This window comes from Chlamydotis macqueenii, chromosome 1, assembly GCF_036417535.1.
Source record: "Chlamydotis macqueenii isolate bChlMac1 chromosome 1, bChlMac1.mat, whole genome shotgun sequence".
NCBI lineage: Eukaryota > Metazoa > Chordata > Aves > Otidiformes > Otididae > Chlamydotis > Chlamydotis macqueenii.
The window spans coordinates 132,521,517-132,536,751 of record NC_141556.1 but is presented as its reverse complement, the minus strand read 5'-3'; the positions used below and the strand labels follow the sequence as shown (position 1 = coordinate 132,536,751).

Here is a 15,235-nt window from a genome sequence, read left to right as displayed (position 1 = left end):
AGGGTTTCGCTGGCGCCCGCACCGCCCCTCCTCACCGACACTCGCCAGAAACCCCTACCCGAGGCTCCCGAGCCGGGCGAGGCGGCAGGAGGGGCTGCTACCGGCAGGAGGGCACACGGAGCCGCTAGCTGCCCGCTATCGCCCCGCGTACCACCGCACTCCACCAAGCAGCCCCCTCCCCGCCGCCGGCCGACCCGGATCCCACGCATGCGCGCCGCGGAGGAAGGACGCAGGGAAAGGCGCCGGTCGGCCCAGCGCGCGGGAGCCAGTCCCGGTCGGCGTCGCGGGCGGCGTCATTCCGGGGCGCGCGTGGGTTGGCCGGAGGGGCGGGCGGTTGGCGGTCGCGGCGGCAGCTGAAGGAGACTCGAGGACGGGGGTCCCGCGCCAGGCACTGCTGCTCGTCCCCGCTCCATGCGCAAGATGTTGCTGGCCGCGCTCTCCCGGGTGCTGCAGGGTCCAACTGCTGCTGCTGCTGCCGCCGCCGCCGCCGGGAGGACGGTGAGTTGCGGCCGTTACCTACCCGACCGGAACGCGGAGGGGTGGACCAACGGGCGCGGCGGGGCCGCGCGCGGCCCTCTCTGTGGGAGGGGGTGGGCGAGGCGCGAGGCGGCCGGTGGTACCTCAGCCCTCGCTCGCCCAGCGCGCGCGGGCCCTGCTGGGGCGGGGCGGGGAGCGGCGCGGCGCGTCCGGGCCCACGGGCACCGTGGGAGGGCCGGGAGGCAGCGGCCGAGAGGGGCTCGCCACGGCCGGGGTGACGGGTTCGTCCTTTGGAACTAGCCCGGGCGTAACGGCTGGCAGCCCTGTTGCTTGGTTCCGGCGGCAAAATAAAAAGAAAATATGCAGTGCGGCTTGACAATAAAATGGTGGCTGCGTGCCGGAGCTCGCTGTGTAGATACGTTTTATAAACGCCCCCGTCTGCCGTCCTTCCCCCCAGCGCCGCCGAAGCGGAGGGCACGGCTGATCCCGCCGCCCAGCCGTCACGTCCCTGCAGGGCCGCTTATTTTTCCTCACGACGTTAAAATTGGGGCCGGCGGTGCCGGCGGGAGCGCGGGCTTGAGGCCGCTGGGAAGCGGGCGGCTGGAGCTGCCCTGCCCGGGGACCCTCTGCCAGTTCTGTGCGCAGCGATCTCTTTGCCAAATTTGTTTTTAGTACAAGTGAAATATTCTGAATCGCTTCTGAAACCCTTTTCCAGGCACTCTGCTTCCAGTTATTTTATTTATTTATATTTTGGCTGTCGGCGCAGGTCAGATCCTAAACAGAGGGTAAATGTGCTCTTCTCATTCCATTCTAAATTCAGCCATCTGACCTTTTTTGAGCTGCTTTGCCTTTCTTTGCTCAATAATGGTCCCTTTTCTTATCTTCCTGAATTTTTTTTCAAATTTTGGGGTTTTTTTTTTTTTTGGCATTAGTGTGTCACCTGCTGTGTTTTATCTCTTTTGTGTGAAAAAGATCTTCCTTTGTGTATTGGGACTATATGGAATATGTATCTAAAAGTATTTCCTAATTTACAAGTAAAATATCTATATTAAAATTATCAATCATAGATGCCTAAAATGAATTCCTCACTGCAAGTACTTGACCTAGTCCTGACACACTGCATTCTCCTGGAAGTCCAAACTAGGTCTGGTTTGGATATCTTAATACAGATTTTTGGATCCTAGTAATTACCAAATATGTAAATATTTTTCTTGAATTGCTCCCGTGCATTTATAGTGAAGGGATAAATTACCAAATAAATAGAAGCAGTTTTAATCCATAAAGCAGTATTTTATATATTTGTATTTTATATTTTGAGTATATTGCAAAGTGTGTAGATGGTGCAGAACTTACCTGTACCTCCTAGAGTGTTCTAGTTGGCTGGTAATTTGCCGACTTCTCCTCCCCTAATTGTTATAGTTACTTACTCTTCTCTTTTTTTTTTCTCTTTTTTTTTTTTTCTTTTGTTTTCTTTTCTTTTTTTTTTTTTCCTTCCAAATGCTGCTAACCTAGGGAGCGGTTAGTGAGGTAAGCCCTGAATCAGTTCTGTCAAGGTTTGTTTTTGACATGTGTACTGGCCATGTACTAGAACTGTTGTTTTTATGCTGTCTTCAGGGCAGGGGGAATTCCATGGTTGAATGAGCTACTGAAATTTATATGTAACTTAATTAACAATATGATTTTGCCACTAAAGATGCATTCCTTATGCTGTGGCCAGAACACGTGGATGGACAGATGCGCATCGTATCTGATCCTGCGGTGAAACTTGGTAAAGTTATATAAAAATACCAGTTGTTCAATAGCCTGTGCTCATTCTTTAAGACAGAACAGTAATGTATTTTTAAACATCCCTCTTATCTCTCCCTACCATGCTACCCTTTCTGTTGTTCTGTGTTTCATCTATCCTTAGATGTGTCACCTTTATGTTTCTAAAGAATTTTTAAGTAGTGGCCATGCTGTTACCCGCTGAAATGATACTCTCTTTCTTCATTGATATTGACTTGCATTCCTTCAACTTTTCTTCCTATTGAAAGGAAAGTGTGAGAGTAGTTAATGTTCCAGAAATCTTCCCCCTTCCCGCCCCCCCTCTTCCCCCAATAATTTTTTGTTCTATCAAGGTGAAATTCCAGTCACTGCAAAGAGCCATTAAAATCTGCATTGGCTGTCTCTAGTCCTATAGGAAATCTGGCATGTGAAGGGATTAAAGGCTTATTTTTGTGATTTTTATGCTCTCCACAGTCTTTTGAAGCATATTGATTTTATTTTAGATAATCACTGGTATTACAAATTTAAAAAATTGTTCTCTTTTTTTTCCCTAATCTTAATTTTAAATACTGGGTTTTCAAGGACCTCTAGCACATATGTACAAAGTAAAAGTTCTCTAGTAGCAATAGGGAGAGAGAAATTATTTCAATTTGGGAGTACTGTTAGAAATTATCAGAGAATTCACCTACTTTTGCTTGATAATTGTATTTAAATATTGCTCACAGTTTGATTTTTGTCTTCTTTTTTTCAAGGCATCTCGAGTGATGGTAGCATCGCGTAACTATGGAGACTTTGCCAGTGAAGCTACGTTTGAAATTAAGGTAAAGAAGCTGAACACCTAATATTGTCATTCTATGTAAGTGTTTGTTGTAGATCTTGACTTAATGGACTTGCTCCCTTATCTTTTAAATTGTAAACATATTGTTTGAATTTTCAGAATCAAATCGCTCGCTATCTGACCTGATTTCTAAATGCAGCTGGAATTTCTGTGCTTGGCAATAGTGGTGTAACTTCTTTCTTAAGAATGTGAAGTTGTGATTCTTTGCAGCTGTGATACTGCAATGCAACTGTGAGAATGGAGTTACAAGGAGCTAAAGAACATTTTCTGTTCTGAGGGAAGATTATTAATGTTTCTTTAATGCTTTTAAAACAAATGGCTATTGCTAGCTGCCTGCCCTTCTTTCCATCTTCCTTTTGTTTACAGAGTCACAGGTGCTGTTACAGAGTCACAGGTGCTGTATCCCAGATGTGCAGCTGATTGAGATCTGTATGGATTTTGGAGGAAAAAATACCGCATCCTTTTTAGTGCTTGATGTGGTGCCACTCAAAAAACATGCATGTTATTCTGTCAGCTTTCCGCTGTGGCTAGGTCTTAGGAAAAAGCGATGCTTCCATTGGCAGTAGCTTTTGTGCTGGCTTTTCATTCAGGAATTGATTAAAGAGAATCTGGAATAAATTATTTGGTTTTTCTTCCACCTGCTCCCTGTTTGTCCGTGCCTGTAAAGTATTAAAATTGTTTCACAGGTGGAAGGGAGGAAAAATACATATATAAGAAGTCTTTTCTGAGTACATACAAGGTTTAATGTTTGGTCCTATGTGGATTACAAGACTCCTCAGTTTGTATTGTTCTGTGAAGTGTGAAGCAGAGCTGATTTGGACTAATGTATACGTGTGTTATATCCAGTTCATCTAGGTGTCAGTGGATTTGCTCTGGAGAGACTTTAGCTTTAATATAAACTTTTTTTAACCTGTATAGCAGTATTTTGGCCATTTAATTTACACTGATGGAGTAATTTGTTTGATCTGTTCACTGAACTTGACTGTTTGTGGGGTTTTTTTAATTATTATTATTTTATTTAATTTTTAAAATTATTTATTTATTTTGTGTGGGTGCCTAAAATCAGCCCTCCCTCAGTACAGTCCATGGTTTCGGGAGGAAGTTGTGCTGTACACATGGTGGTTTGACTGGCAGGGTGGCTGTTGCTTGTTAGCAGTGGTGGTAGAAGAGATGAGGTCCAGTCTTAGGACCAGCTCTTACAAACTGTTTCACAAAGGAAACTCCTCTATTTTTCTTGTCTCTTCACTAAGCCTCTGTAGCTTTTACCAAGTATTTGGCTTGGAACAGCCATCGAGATGGGCTTTTCTCATATTTTGTGAAGACTGTAGTTCATCTACTGCTAGTAGGACCTACAAGACTTGATTGCATGAGTGGAAATCTGTCTTTATTAAAAGTAAAGCATTTATTTCCCTGAATTTGGGAATAGCACACAAAACTTACATTTATTTTGACCTATGAATTCAGGTTTTGCTGGCTTTCTTTTATGAAAGATATTACATTCTGAATTTGAAAAGGGCACATCATAACAAAAAATAAGTTATATTCGTAAATAGGATTAATTACTTTCAGGAAATAACTGCTTGTTCAACTCTGCAGAAATGTGACCTCCATCGCCTGGAAGAAGGCCCTAGTACCACAACAGTGCTGACTCGAGAGGAGGGGCTCCATTACTACAAGACAATGCAGACCATACGACGCATGGAGCTGAAGTCTGACCAGCTGTACAAGCAGAAGATAATCCGTGGCTTCTGCCATTTATATGATGGTCAGGTAAGAATTTTTCTTTTCCAAGAGGTTTTATTCTGTCTTTCCCTGCTTTTAATGTAGGGATTTGAGTAGAGTGGAAGGTAAATCTAGAACTGAGTATCTATGTACAATGTCTGAAGTTGTAGCTGGATCCATGATTTAGTTCGTTATTTCTTTTAAAACAATGTCTGAGCACACAAGGGAATCCCTGAGGTCTTGTAAATAGCAATGGGAAGAGAGAGGAGGCAAGGTGCAGCTGAAGATGAGCTGAATGTGAGGAATGAGCAACTGGCAGTGTGTTAAATTCAGCATGGTTGGGGGCCCACATCCAACCATCAAGCTTCATTGATAGTTTTTGTTCCAGTGTCTCATAGATCATGTGCCCACTTAAAAGCTACAGCCAGGAGAAGGAACTTCATGAGCTTGGTGAAGCTTTGCTGTCTGTCCATTGCCCCCTGCCATTTTTGAATTGCATTTGTTTAGATACTTAATTTGGGAGATGGATGTAGAAAAAGTCCACAGATTTTTGCAGTTTTCAGTTCCCCTCCTGCGTCTGCTTTTGCTAATCACAGGATGGAACTTAGAGCCCAAGGCTGTTGTAGCTCCAGGCCTGCCGCCCCTTGGGATTAAAGGCAGTCTCCTTTATCTGTGCTCTTCCTGTTTTCTGCTGGTATTTGATGTATGTGGGATCGTAGGTAGCCTTTGCCACACTGCTGACAGTGGAAGTTGTGTGCTTTTCTTCTTTGGTAAACTTACTTTTCCTTTGAAACAGGAGGCTTGCTGTGTAGGGCTTGAAGTCGCCATAAACCGTACAGACCATGTGATAACAGCTTACAGAGCTCATGGCTTTACCTATGCACGAGGAGTGCCTGTTCGAGAAATTCTCGCTGAACTTACAGGTTTGTGCTAAGTAAAATGAGGATTCACGTGCTGCTGTACTTGTGTCAGAAGTTTTTATTCAAATTAAAAATTATGTTGATACACAAAGTATGCTGGGGCTTCAGAAGCAGTTTTGTGACATAGCAGAATAAATCAATTTTATAATTTTATGATGCAACCACTTTTTACTAAAACATAAGTCCTAATTAATATTTAAGTGCTAGTACTTCTAAAGCACAAATTCAGAATTTTTGTCTTGATAGCATATGCTGTATTTGTTGTGCTACAACAGCTTATTTAAATGGAATTCGCTAGTGGTACGTGTTTATTCTCAACAGGACAGGGCATTACCTTCCCTAGGAGACGGATGCGGATTTTCAGAATTACGCTGCTGAAGTCTTAGGAAGACTGATAAACACTGCCTGTAATGATAAACTGGATGGTTTGGGAAAATTTGACTGTAGCAAGAATATTCAATAGTAATCTAGACAGATGTAAGATTTTGCAGAAAGGAGAGACGGTTATTCGCAATAGGGTCATAGGTGGAGCAGGGAAGAGAAGAGAGGATCAGCCTGCTGAACTCTTAGAGGTCTGTGAACGAATGCCTGAAGTGAAAAACAAACAAGGAGTTTGAAAGCCTTTATGAATCATTGGTATAGTAAAGACTTGATCTGAGAATTTGCACGCTTGAAATGTTAATAGAGTTAAGCACATTTTGGAGGTAGAGAAGAGGTATGGTTTTGTGTACTAAGAATGTGTGTGTTAAGAATGCGTATTAATAACATGCACAAAAGCCCAGAATCTAGTGGATGATTGACTTGCCAAGTGTCACTGGATACTGGTAACAGGAAAAAGTAAATGAGGAGACTGTCATGACTGAAGCCTACTATTGGCTCTGAAACCACAGATATCAGTGATGATAGGGGTTTTTTGTTCTTTATTTCTTTTAATGACATACATCATCTTCTATAACATTTTGCTTGGTTTTAGTAGGGCTATTTTAATTGGGAAAGAGCAGCTGCAGTACAGAGACTGTTGTTCCAAGAAATTACTCTTGGGGCAAGTTTCTACAGAGGAGTGCTGCTAGAGCTGAAAGATCTTGACTGAAAACGCCAAACTGAAAGACAGCCTGAGTTACAATGACCAGGAAATGACAGAATTAAAAAGTCTTTGAAGGGGCGGGAAGCAGAGTGACCCACAATAAGACTAGTAGATAAGATACTACAGGAAACAAACTATAGAAAATAACTTTTCAGGAGAATTGATGATACCCTGAGAAACAGTTTTTCGGATGTCAAGGCAGATTTTTCTCAGAAAAGTAGAAAGTATAGCAAAAAGGGACATTGGCCAATCAGGAGTTTGTTGCTAAAATACAAGGCAGGCTTGTACAAAAAGTGGAGAGAGATTACTAAAGTTTAATTACAGTTATATAGTTTTCTAATTAAAATTGGACAATTTTTTTTTCTCTTTAGCCCTAGCTGGCAGAATCCATAAAAGCTCACATGAAGCCAATTCATAAACATACAAAAGGTATGAGAAAGACCAATAATAAAAAAGATTCACTATTAAATAAGAAAGAGAAGTACAAATTCCAGGAAGAGATCCAGCATTCAGATTCTGAAATAAATACCAAAGCTAAGGCAAAAAAACCCCAACCAAACAAGATATGCTAATTAGAAATAAAAGAGAAGCCTCTGTGGTTAGTAACAAGACAGATTAGAGTAAGAAATGGAGGGAGTTGATGAGAAATCCTGTGTTCTTAGATCAGCTCATTTAAATAGGGTTGGTTGTAATCCTTCATGAACCACCAGTTATCTTCAAACTGCAGCTTGGATAAAGCTGGGCTAGGTGACCTTTTGATAGTTATCTCAGGGTGGGGAGTTGTTGTAGGTTTGTGGTTTTCTTTGTTGGTGTTTTTTTAAATGTTCTATCTGTAATTTTTAGTTCTGGTTATTGTCACAGGGAAGACAAGTGTAGATTATTGCAACTGATTTTGGAACAATGTTCATTTTTCTCAAAGAAGCCAAAAGTAGTGAGGACTGTATATACTACTACTTACAGATTACAGCTATGAGAAACAGACCATGTTGACTATTAAAAAAAAAAAAAACAAAAAGCCACCAACCATAGGACACTGAAACTTCTTGGTTGGTTTTAAAATTTCTTCTTAATCTCCTTCTGCATTTCCTGAATTACGTTTTCATTATAATTCTCTCCCCCCTCTCCATTTGTGTTGTGATATATTTAACAGTAAACTCTTTGGGGAGAGGCCATTGTATCTCAACTCCATGTAGATCTAATGACAACAACGTGGTCTTAATGTTATTACCTTTAGGAATTGAATTAGATGTTCCCATAGTATTTTTCTCCAGAAAAATGAATTGCTTGTTATTCATGTTTCAGGTCGAAAAGGAGGATGTGTGAAGGGAAAAGGAGGATCAATGCATATGTATACCAAAAATTTCTATGGTGGCAATGGTATTGTTGGTGCTCAGGTATATACATGACTCCTACTTTAAAGCACAAGTTGAATTTGGCTTGTGTCCTGTGCCTGTGTTGCCTCTCGTTTTTGTGGTGTGAGCTTGTGTGCAGATACCATTGCTCCGTGGCTATTAAATCTGTTATGTCTCTATTCTGGTTTGCTCACCATTTTGTGAACTGTGGCAAAAATGACTTAGACTGAGAATCTAGTTAATGTTTATATTTTGGCTGTAATGCAGATTGGAACTAATGGCAGTGGGTTGTTAACAACTTGTTTGTTGAGCAGATCTCTAACAGTGTGTCTCTTTACATTTCACAAGCTGCCTATCTTCAATTCCTCTAAACATTATTCTAAAATGTTGCTTTGTCCTGTACTCTGTGATAGGTTCCTCTTGGAGCTGGGATTGCTCTGGCCTGTAAATACTTCGGCAAAAATGAAGTCTGTCTGACGTTATATGGGGATGGTGCAGCCAATCAGGTAAATGAGCTTTGTCTGCTGTGGCTCTGTGAGGATGAGTGTGCCTGTAGGTTATCCGTTTCCCCTCTGTGGAAAGGCAGAGCTCACAGTTCACAGAGTGGTGGGGGAGCACCTTTCACGCTGTCAGTGTAGTACCTGCAACCCAGGCAACATCTGAGATGTGTGTGTTGAGCTTTCTGCCACGAGGATGCTTTATTAAAGGAGTCCACCAGCAGTGAAAAAGCAAGCCTGGAGACAGAAGACAGTGTGCACCCTCTGTGCTATAGTTCACTGCAGTTTTTCTTAGGGCTTTTGTTGTGAAGTGCTGTTCGCTGAGACCAACTTCACGTAGGTGGCTGGGCAGTCATGCAAATTTTGGACACTGGCACATCTTATTTGTGTTGTCTTAGGCATTTGAGTAGGGATGTGTTTCAAGTACTGTATAGTCTTCAGAGGAGTGGTTCAGATAAAGTTAAGAATTTAATTGCCAGATGCTCTTTATGTATCAGGAATGTAGCACGTGCTTGGATCTCTTTATTATGTTTTGGATCTGTCTCCGTCATTCCGTACCACTGTTTTGAACTCTGCCCTTGTCGCTGGAGTGAAGGGGAAACTTCTTCCCTCCTGGAGTGCTCTAGATACCGAGGGAGTGAGTAGGGCTCGTGGTTAATGATTTGAACACTGCAGGAGTCACGGGAGGAGGGGTCTGCAGTTACTCTTGTTATCCTGTTTCCAGTTATGCATGGCTCACCTGAGTGTGACACTCTGAAGTTTCTGTCCTGCCAGATTAATCAGTTGTGAAGTTTTTTATGACTTGCTGAAATACTCCAGATAAAGTTGAAGGTTTTGTGCTAACCCTAACACAGACACTGAAATAGGTTTAAAAATTAAGTTCTATAAACTATTAGTTGAGACAAAAGTTACCTTATATAGTGTAGCTTCTCTTTTATTCCCGCTGAGTTGCAGCAAGTAGCTGGTTTCACATCACTTCCAGTATTAAAATTTCTCCTGGCTAGACCTCTGCAACAGAATGGTTCTCAGCAGAGCCTACAGCTTGAAGGCCAAGCTCCTTGTCTAGATGTAACTTGCTCTTTTTCTTTCAGGGCCAGATATTTGAAACGTACAATATGGCCGCCTTATGGAAGTTGCCTTGTGTTTTTATCTGTGAGAACAATCGGTACGGAATGGGAACTTCGGTTGAAAGAGCTGCAGCCAGTACTGACTACTACAAAAGAGGAGACTTCATTCCAGGGCTCAGGGTGAGGACAACCCAACCCCAGGTTTTTTTGAGGGGGCAGGTTGGGAGTTGGGAGGATGTGCATGCATGCGCCTGCAGACTATATACACATATGTATTTATTTTTTTTAAATAGAGGAAAATTTGAAACTGAATTCCTATTGCACTTTTGGAAGTACTGAAATGGGAAGTTTGGGAGTTGGCCTTTTTTTTTTTTCTTCAACTTGTAGTTTCTGTTTATCAGGTGGATGGCATGGATGTTCTCAGTGTTCGAGAAGCAGCAAAGTTTGCAGTGGAGTACTGTAGATCTGGAAAAGTAAGTCTGTAGTCATTCTTTTTCCATGGGTGGAATTCTTAGCCAGACTATCACTGCATAAAAAGTTCCTTATCTAGCCCATTTTTTCCAGTGACTGTTGAAATTTTACCTGACCTTTATTTCCTGTTTTCTCCACAGTATTGAACCTGTAAGCAATTGGGTGGTTCCTTAATGCTGTTAGAATTTATTAACATGCAATTAGTATTAACCAAGCATTTAAAAAAATACATTTGTCCTGATACTCTGTCATCCTTTTCCCCATTTCTACCCCAGTTAAATTCTGTTGTTAAAGCTGTTCTGACTGTGAGGCAGTTATGTTCTTTGTGAAGAGATTAATTAGGGGGAGCACCAAGGGAAGTAGTAATCATTCTATCTTTACAACAAATGGGAAGTGAAGTAAAAGTTTTGTGAGTCAGCATTAGTGTCTGTCCCCCAAGTATGAAAGATTTAATATCTGGTGAAATACTATTTGTGCTGGGAAGGTACAACAGAAAAAGAAAAATGTTCATACAAAAGAATGAGGTTATTTTTGTAACCATCTTACAGTGAAACAACAGGCAATTTGAAATAGTCTGAGTAATGGTGGAGTGACATTGGAAGGGGAGAAACTGTTTAACGCTGCTCAATAAGAACATGAGAATGCTTACAATATCAACATGCTTTCACTTGAGAAGAGTTAAGTTTCATTTTACTAGTTGTGGTAATGTTATGTAAATTAAACTGAGGGGAAAAAAAACCATTGAATCAAAATACTCAGTGGTGCAATTTATCTGTAGCAAATACTTGCTGCTATAACAACAAATTGGTCATTGCTGCTCTCTGTATTGTTTTTTTCTTTTTAAGGGTCCTATTCTGATGGAGTTACAGACATACCGTTACCATGGCCACAGTATGAGTGATCCTGGAATAAGGTACTATAACGTTCTTTCTTGGCATTCACTGAAAACAAGTATTGATGGTCAAATTCTGAAAACTGTCATGGATTCAATGTTCAAACTCGTTGTGAAGTGCGTATAAAGGTAATGAAGAAATTGCTATGAGCAGTCTGATCACTCATCTTATTGCTCACTTGATAATCTGTGGCCATTTAACATATTTGTTTACTTGCAGTATTAAGAGATTTAGTTTAGAACAAGCACAAAGCCACTTAAAACTTCTGCACTTTCTATTAATCTGCTTTCAGTGTGATGTTACAGTCTTTTCTAATTAGGCTTTCACTGAAAAGCAGCATGGTTTTCCAGGGTTTTTAGAGGAGTATTTAAAATCCTGTAAGCTAAAATTATAGGAACAGTTTGGACTGTCCAGTCAGGAAGAACACTTCTTAAAAATACAGGTATACAGGTGCCAAGAAGACTTAAGCACTGCACCAACTGACACATCTGAATTTAAATGAAGGAGTGGTATATCCCATTGCTTCCTTGGGAACTTGCAGTGAATTGGAAGCATACAGCAAGTGATCTAGGCACCCCCCCCCCCTCCGCCATCCCTTAGGGGAAATGGGAAGGATAATATGCCCCCTCATAGAGTAGCTGGGGTTGCCCCCCTTTCCCTGCCTACATTATACTTAAGTCTGGAGCTACTTCAGTTCCGTTGCTGATTACAGGTCTAAGAAGTGTTCTAGATGTAGCTGTGCCACCCTTTGAGTGATGTATGTTGCTGTATTCTCATTGCATTCCTGACAATTCTTTGGTCACACCTCTTTCTAAAAGTGAGCTGTGTCCAGAACCTCCCCTCTCTTCAAGGATACCCCTGAAGAAGTGCTTGTCTTTGCTTGTCTTGCTCCTAGCTATCGTACTAGAGAAGAAATTCAAGAAGTGAGAAGTAAAAGTGATCCCATTACTTTGCTGAAGGACAGAATGGTCAACAGTAACCTTGCTAGCATTGAAGAATTAAAGGTATGGCTTTTAGTTGTTACTTAAGCAAACTCTTGAGTATTCATACACTAATGATCTCTGAAAAGCACATCATGGGGCAGTGTGCATCACTTGTTCTTTGAAGCTCTTTGTTTAAAGTTTGTTTTAACATCAGTTTTATTGGTGACAAAGTTTTGTAACAGAGTGACTAATGAAGTTGTACTCTGCTGGAAAGGCGTTCTGCATTTGGCTGCTTAGTGTAGCTCAGCGGTGCAAGGCTGTGTGTATGGGTGTTAGGGTTTCAAGTGCAGCTCTTGTCATATGCTAACGTGTAGAAATCAACATTACCCAAGCGTTCTTGACTACCAAGGAAGGGGGTAAGTTTCTGAAAGGGAAATTATCAACAGTGAAAAATCTTAGGGAAAGAGCCAGGAACCTCTAAGCAAATCCTCTGAATACTTTCATTAGCTCTGTTTAAAATATAATTGACATTCTCAGTGTTCAGCAGTTCCGGAATTGAAAATGTTGAGGCTCAGTGCGGTGGTGTTCCTGTAGCAGTAAGTGAGCTGTGCTTACTGGGGACAAATGCTGCAGTTTAGTAGGAAGGAAGTTTTCACAGGTTTTAAATTCATGTTTATAGACAACATTAACAAACTACTTCTGACCAATACTTAATCATTGCATTTCAGTTCAAAATTACCCTGCTATTTCTGAGCTGTCTTCTAATGAGCATCCATTTTTAGGAAATTGATGTGGCTGTAAGGAAGGAGATCGAGGAAGCTGCTCAGTTTGCAACCACTGACCCAGAGCCATCATTGGAAGAACTCGGTAACCACATCTACTTCAATGAGCCACCCTTTGAAGTGCGTGGCCCAAACCAGTGGATAAGGTACAAGTCTGTCAGCTAAAAGCCTTTTTATTGCCATAACTTATTCTTATGAATAAGTGAATGTATTTACAGGAACTATAATGACTCAGAAACAGCCCTTAAGCTTATTTAAAAGCTCTTTCAAAAGAGGAAATGTGTAGAGAAATCCACCTCAGTATGGATTTTCTTAAACGTGCTGAATGTTCTTGCAGAAGGAGCTAAATTAAGAAAAAGCAGTTTATTTAAATTCCTATATATTTGCTTTACTGACTTTTCTTTGGATTGCTGTATGTGTTATGTACAGTGTAAAAAAAATATATATAATTAAAAAAAAACCAAACCACCCCACAAAACAAACAAAAAAAATCATTAAAGTTTAACAACATTTATCTGGTGGTCTGTTTGCTGTGTTTCTTGATGAATTGCTTTCAAAAAAAAAAAACCAAAACCACCAAACAAAGCCATTTAGATACCACGTCTTTACTGCAGGAAAGTTACTAACTGAAAACATCACACCAGGCTTTTCTTAGTAGTTCAGTGAGAGTAACTTTAATACAAAAAGCTATATACATTGATCTGTGAGGAGGTGACTTGCTCTAACATACCCCCTCCCTGCTCAAACCATCAGCCAGCAGAACTGTAACACTTAAGTTCACAGTTTTCACAATGCTCAAGCCAGTCCAGGTGTGTAGTACCTGATTGCAGAAAAGGGTTTTTTTTCTCAGCTAATGCTTTATAGTGCATTGATAGGCATTTGGCTGCTGTATTACTCTGGCATAAATAATTTAAGTGCATTGACACTGACTTAAAAGCTGTTACTGTGTATTACACTGATGGTCAAACAAGCTACATAATTGTGCAAAACCTGCAAGGTCACTGTACATACATCTAGTAATTTAAGTGTTAGGAATGTTTTTTTTTTTTCATTTGCTTATTCCCATAGCATGGTCTCCTTCCAAAACTTTAATCTTCTGCACTGAGATCTTACCAGATGTTTGTCGGTGGTTTAATATTGCATTCCAAATTCTGCAGAGAAGACCACCCCTGTATGAAGAAGAATGGAGAACAGTTTGGGAAAACTCCCTCATCTTCATTACTTTAAAGTGAGCAAGAAGTAAAACCTAGAAATCCCAAGGATATACCAGTTGTGACGATACATAGAAAACATTACACTTCTTTAAGGTTATGGCTAAAACAACTTCTTCCAGGTCAAGCAGGGGTTAACAGAATGATGATGATGATAATGAAAGGACTTAAATCAAGGGGTAGGAAAACCAAGTTCTTCATGCCTGTTTTTCCATATGCTTATGTCATCCTGAATGGTGCAGAAATAGTTCCCGACCTTGAAAAATGCCAAATCTTAGGTGTGGTTGGTTGTTATGCTGCATTAGTTAAGATGTAAAAAACTTTAACAAAAATCAGAGATGAAGGCCAGAGCAGTTACCACTGAACTATCACTGACCTATGTGAATAACCTAACTTCTAAAAAAGCTTTTTTACAAATTACTTTGATTAAGCTCTTAACAATGAAGTAAGAAGTACTTTCTTACCGCAGTTGAAGACACCGCAGATCATCTTTAGTGATATCATTAAGGACAGCACTTAGTGTATAATCTTCTTCAGCAAACTAAAAGGCAAATTTATTCATAAATTAGTATTCCTTCTTTGAAACCAAAATGCTAATTGTCACTACCGTGACTTTTTTTTTTAAAGATTATTTTTCTATTTTTAATTATTCAATTTTTTTTTTTTTTTACCCTCTTAATTGCATCCAAGTCTGCTCCTTGTTGTTTCAGCCAGTTCGTGAGCTCAGGGTCTGCATTCTCTGTAAAAGTTGCTGCAGACCGTTGGGAGTCTTTAACAAAAAAACAGAAGTATAGGTTAATACACCTCAAAACTAGGGCAAAAGTGATGGTTCTCTGACTCCTGAAGCTTAAAATAGACGGTCTTTTAAGTTACCCTGAGCCAAATCAAACACATGAGCCAGTATATTTGTGTGCAACTGTCAAAGTGTGCAGTATCTCTTCATACCTTCAGGTTTAAGTTTTAATTGAAGCAAGCTTAATTCCTGAGTCTTTTGCTCCAGGGATTGTCGTAAGAGGGTCTGATATTCCTTCTCCTTCTGCACTAGGTTTTCCAAAAGCCTGTCATCATATGAGAGAGATCAAACACAATCATACTGAGAATAAAACTAGCCAGAAACAAAAAAAAAAATTATCATTTTAACAACTACCAAAGGACAGAGACTTGAGAGATACTCTCAAATAACATTTTATGGCTTACAGATGTCATTTTGGTTGTTTGGGTCTCAGCTTAGTGG

The 15,235-nt window shown here is 40.7% G+C and overlaps 2 protein-coding genes across 2 annotated transcripts in view; one reads left to right on the top strand and one right to left on the bottom strand.

Annotated features, from left to right (window-relative positions):
• Positions 1-310: 310 nt before the first annotated feature.
• Positions 311-13,304, top strand: PDHA1 (pyruvate dehydrogenase E1 subunit alpha 1). Its single transcript, XM_086767451.1, has 11 exons — positions 311-498; positions 2,994-3,062; positions 4,676-4,849; positions 5,598-5,724; positions 8,108-8,199; positions 8,571-8,663; positions 9,746-9,901; positions 10,123-10,194; positions 11,038-11,105; positions 11,981-12,089; positions 12,791-13,304. The coding sequence occupies exons 1-11, from the start codon at positions 412-414 to the stop codon at positions 12,953-12,955; spliced, it is 1,212 nt and encodes a 403-aa protein (XP_086623577.1). The 5' UTR covers positions 311-411; the 3' UTR covers positions 12,956-13,304.
• A 144-nt stretch (positions 13,305-13,448) lies between these two features.
• Positions 13,449-15,235, bottom strand: part of MAP3K15 (mitogen-activated protein kinase kinase kinase 15) — an 85,258-nt gene continuing 83,471 nt past the window's right edge. The window contains exons 26-29 of the mRNA XM_086767464.1: positions 14,947-15,059; positions 14,673-14,770; positions 14,466-14,542; positions 13,449-13,959 (exon numbers count right to left, since the gene is read on the bottom strand). Of these exons, the coding sequence (XP_086623590.1) occupies positions 13,839-13,959; positions 14,466-14,542; positions 14,673-14,770; positions 14,947-15,059 (409 nt within the window). The 3' untranslated portion in view covers positions 13,449-13,838. The remainder of the gene's footprint in view (positions 13,960-14,465; positions 14,543-14,672; positions 14,771-14,946; positions 15,060-15,235) is intronic.

Bases quoted from the DNA above. Each gene is read 5' to 3' on its own strand.
- PDHA1 (XM_086767451.1), top strand. From the start codon at position 412: ATGCGCAAGATGTTGCTGGCCGCGCTCTCCCGGGTGCTGCAGGGTCCA. The intron at 10,195-11,037 runs GTAAGTCTGTAG...TTTCTTTTTAAG, and splicing joins AGTACTGTAGATCTGGAAAA to GGTCCTATTCTGATGGAGTT. The intron at 12,090-12,790 runs GTATGGCTTTTA...ATCCATTTTTAG, and splicing joins CTAGCATTGAAGAATTAAAG to GAAATTGATGTGGCTGTAAG.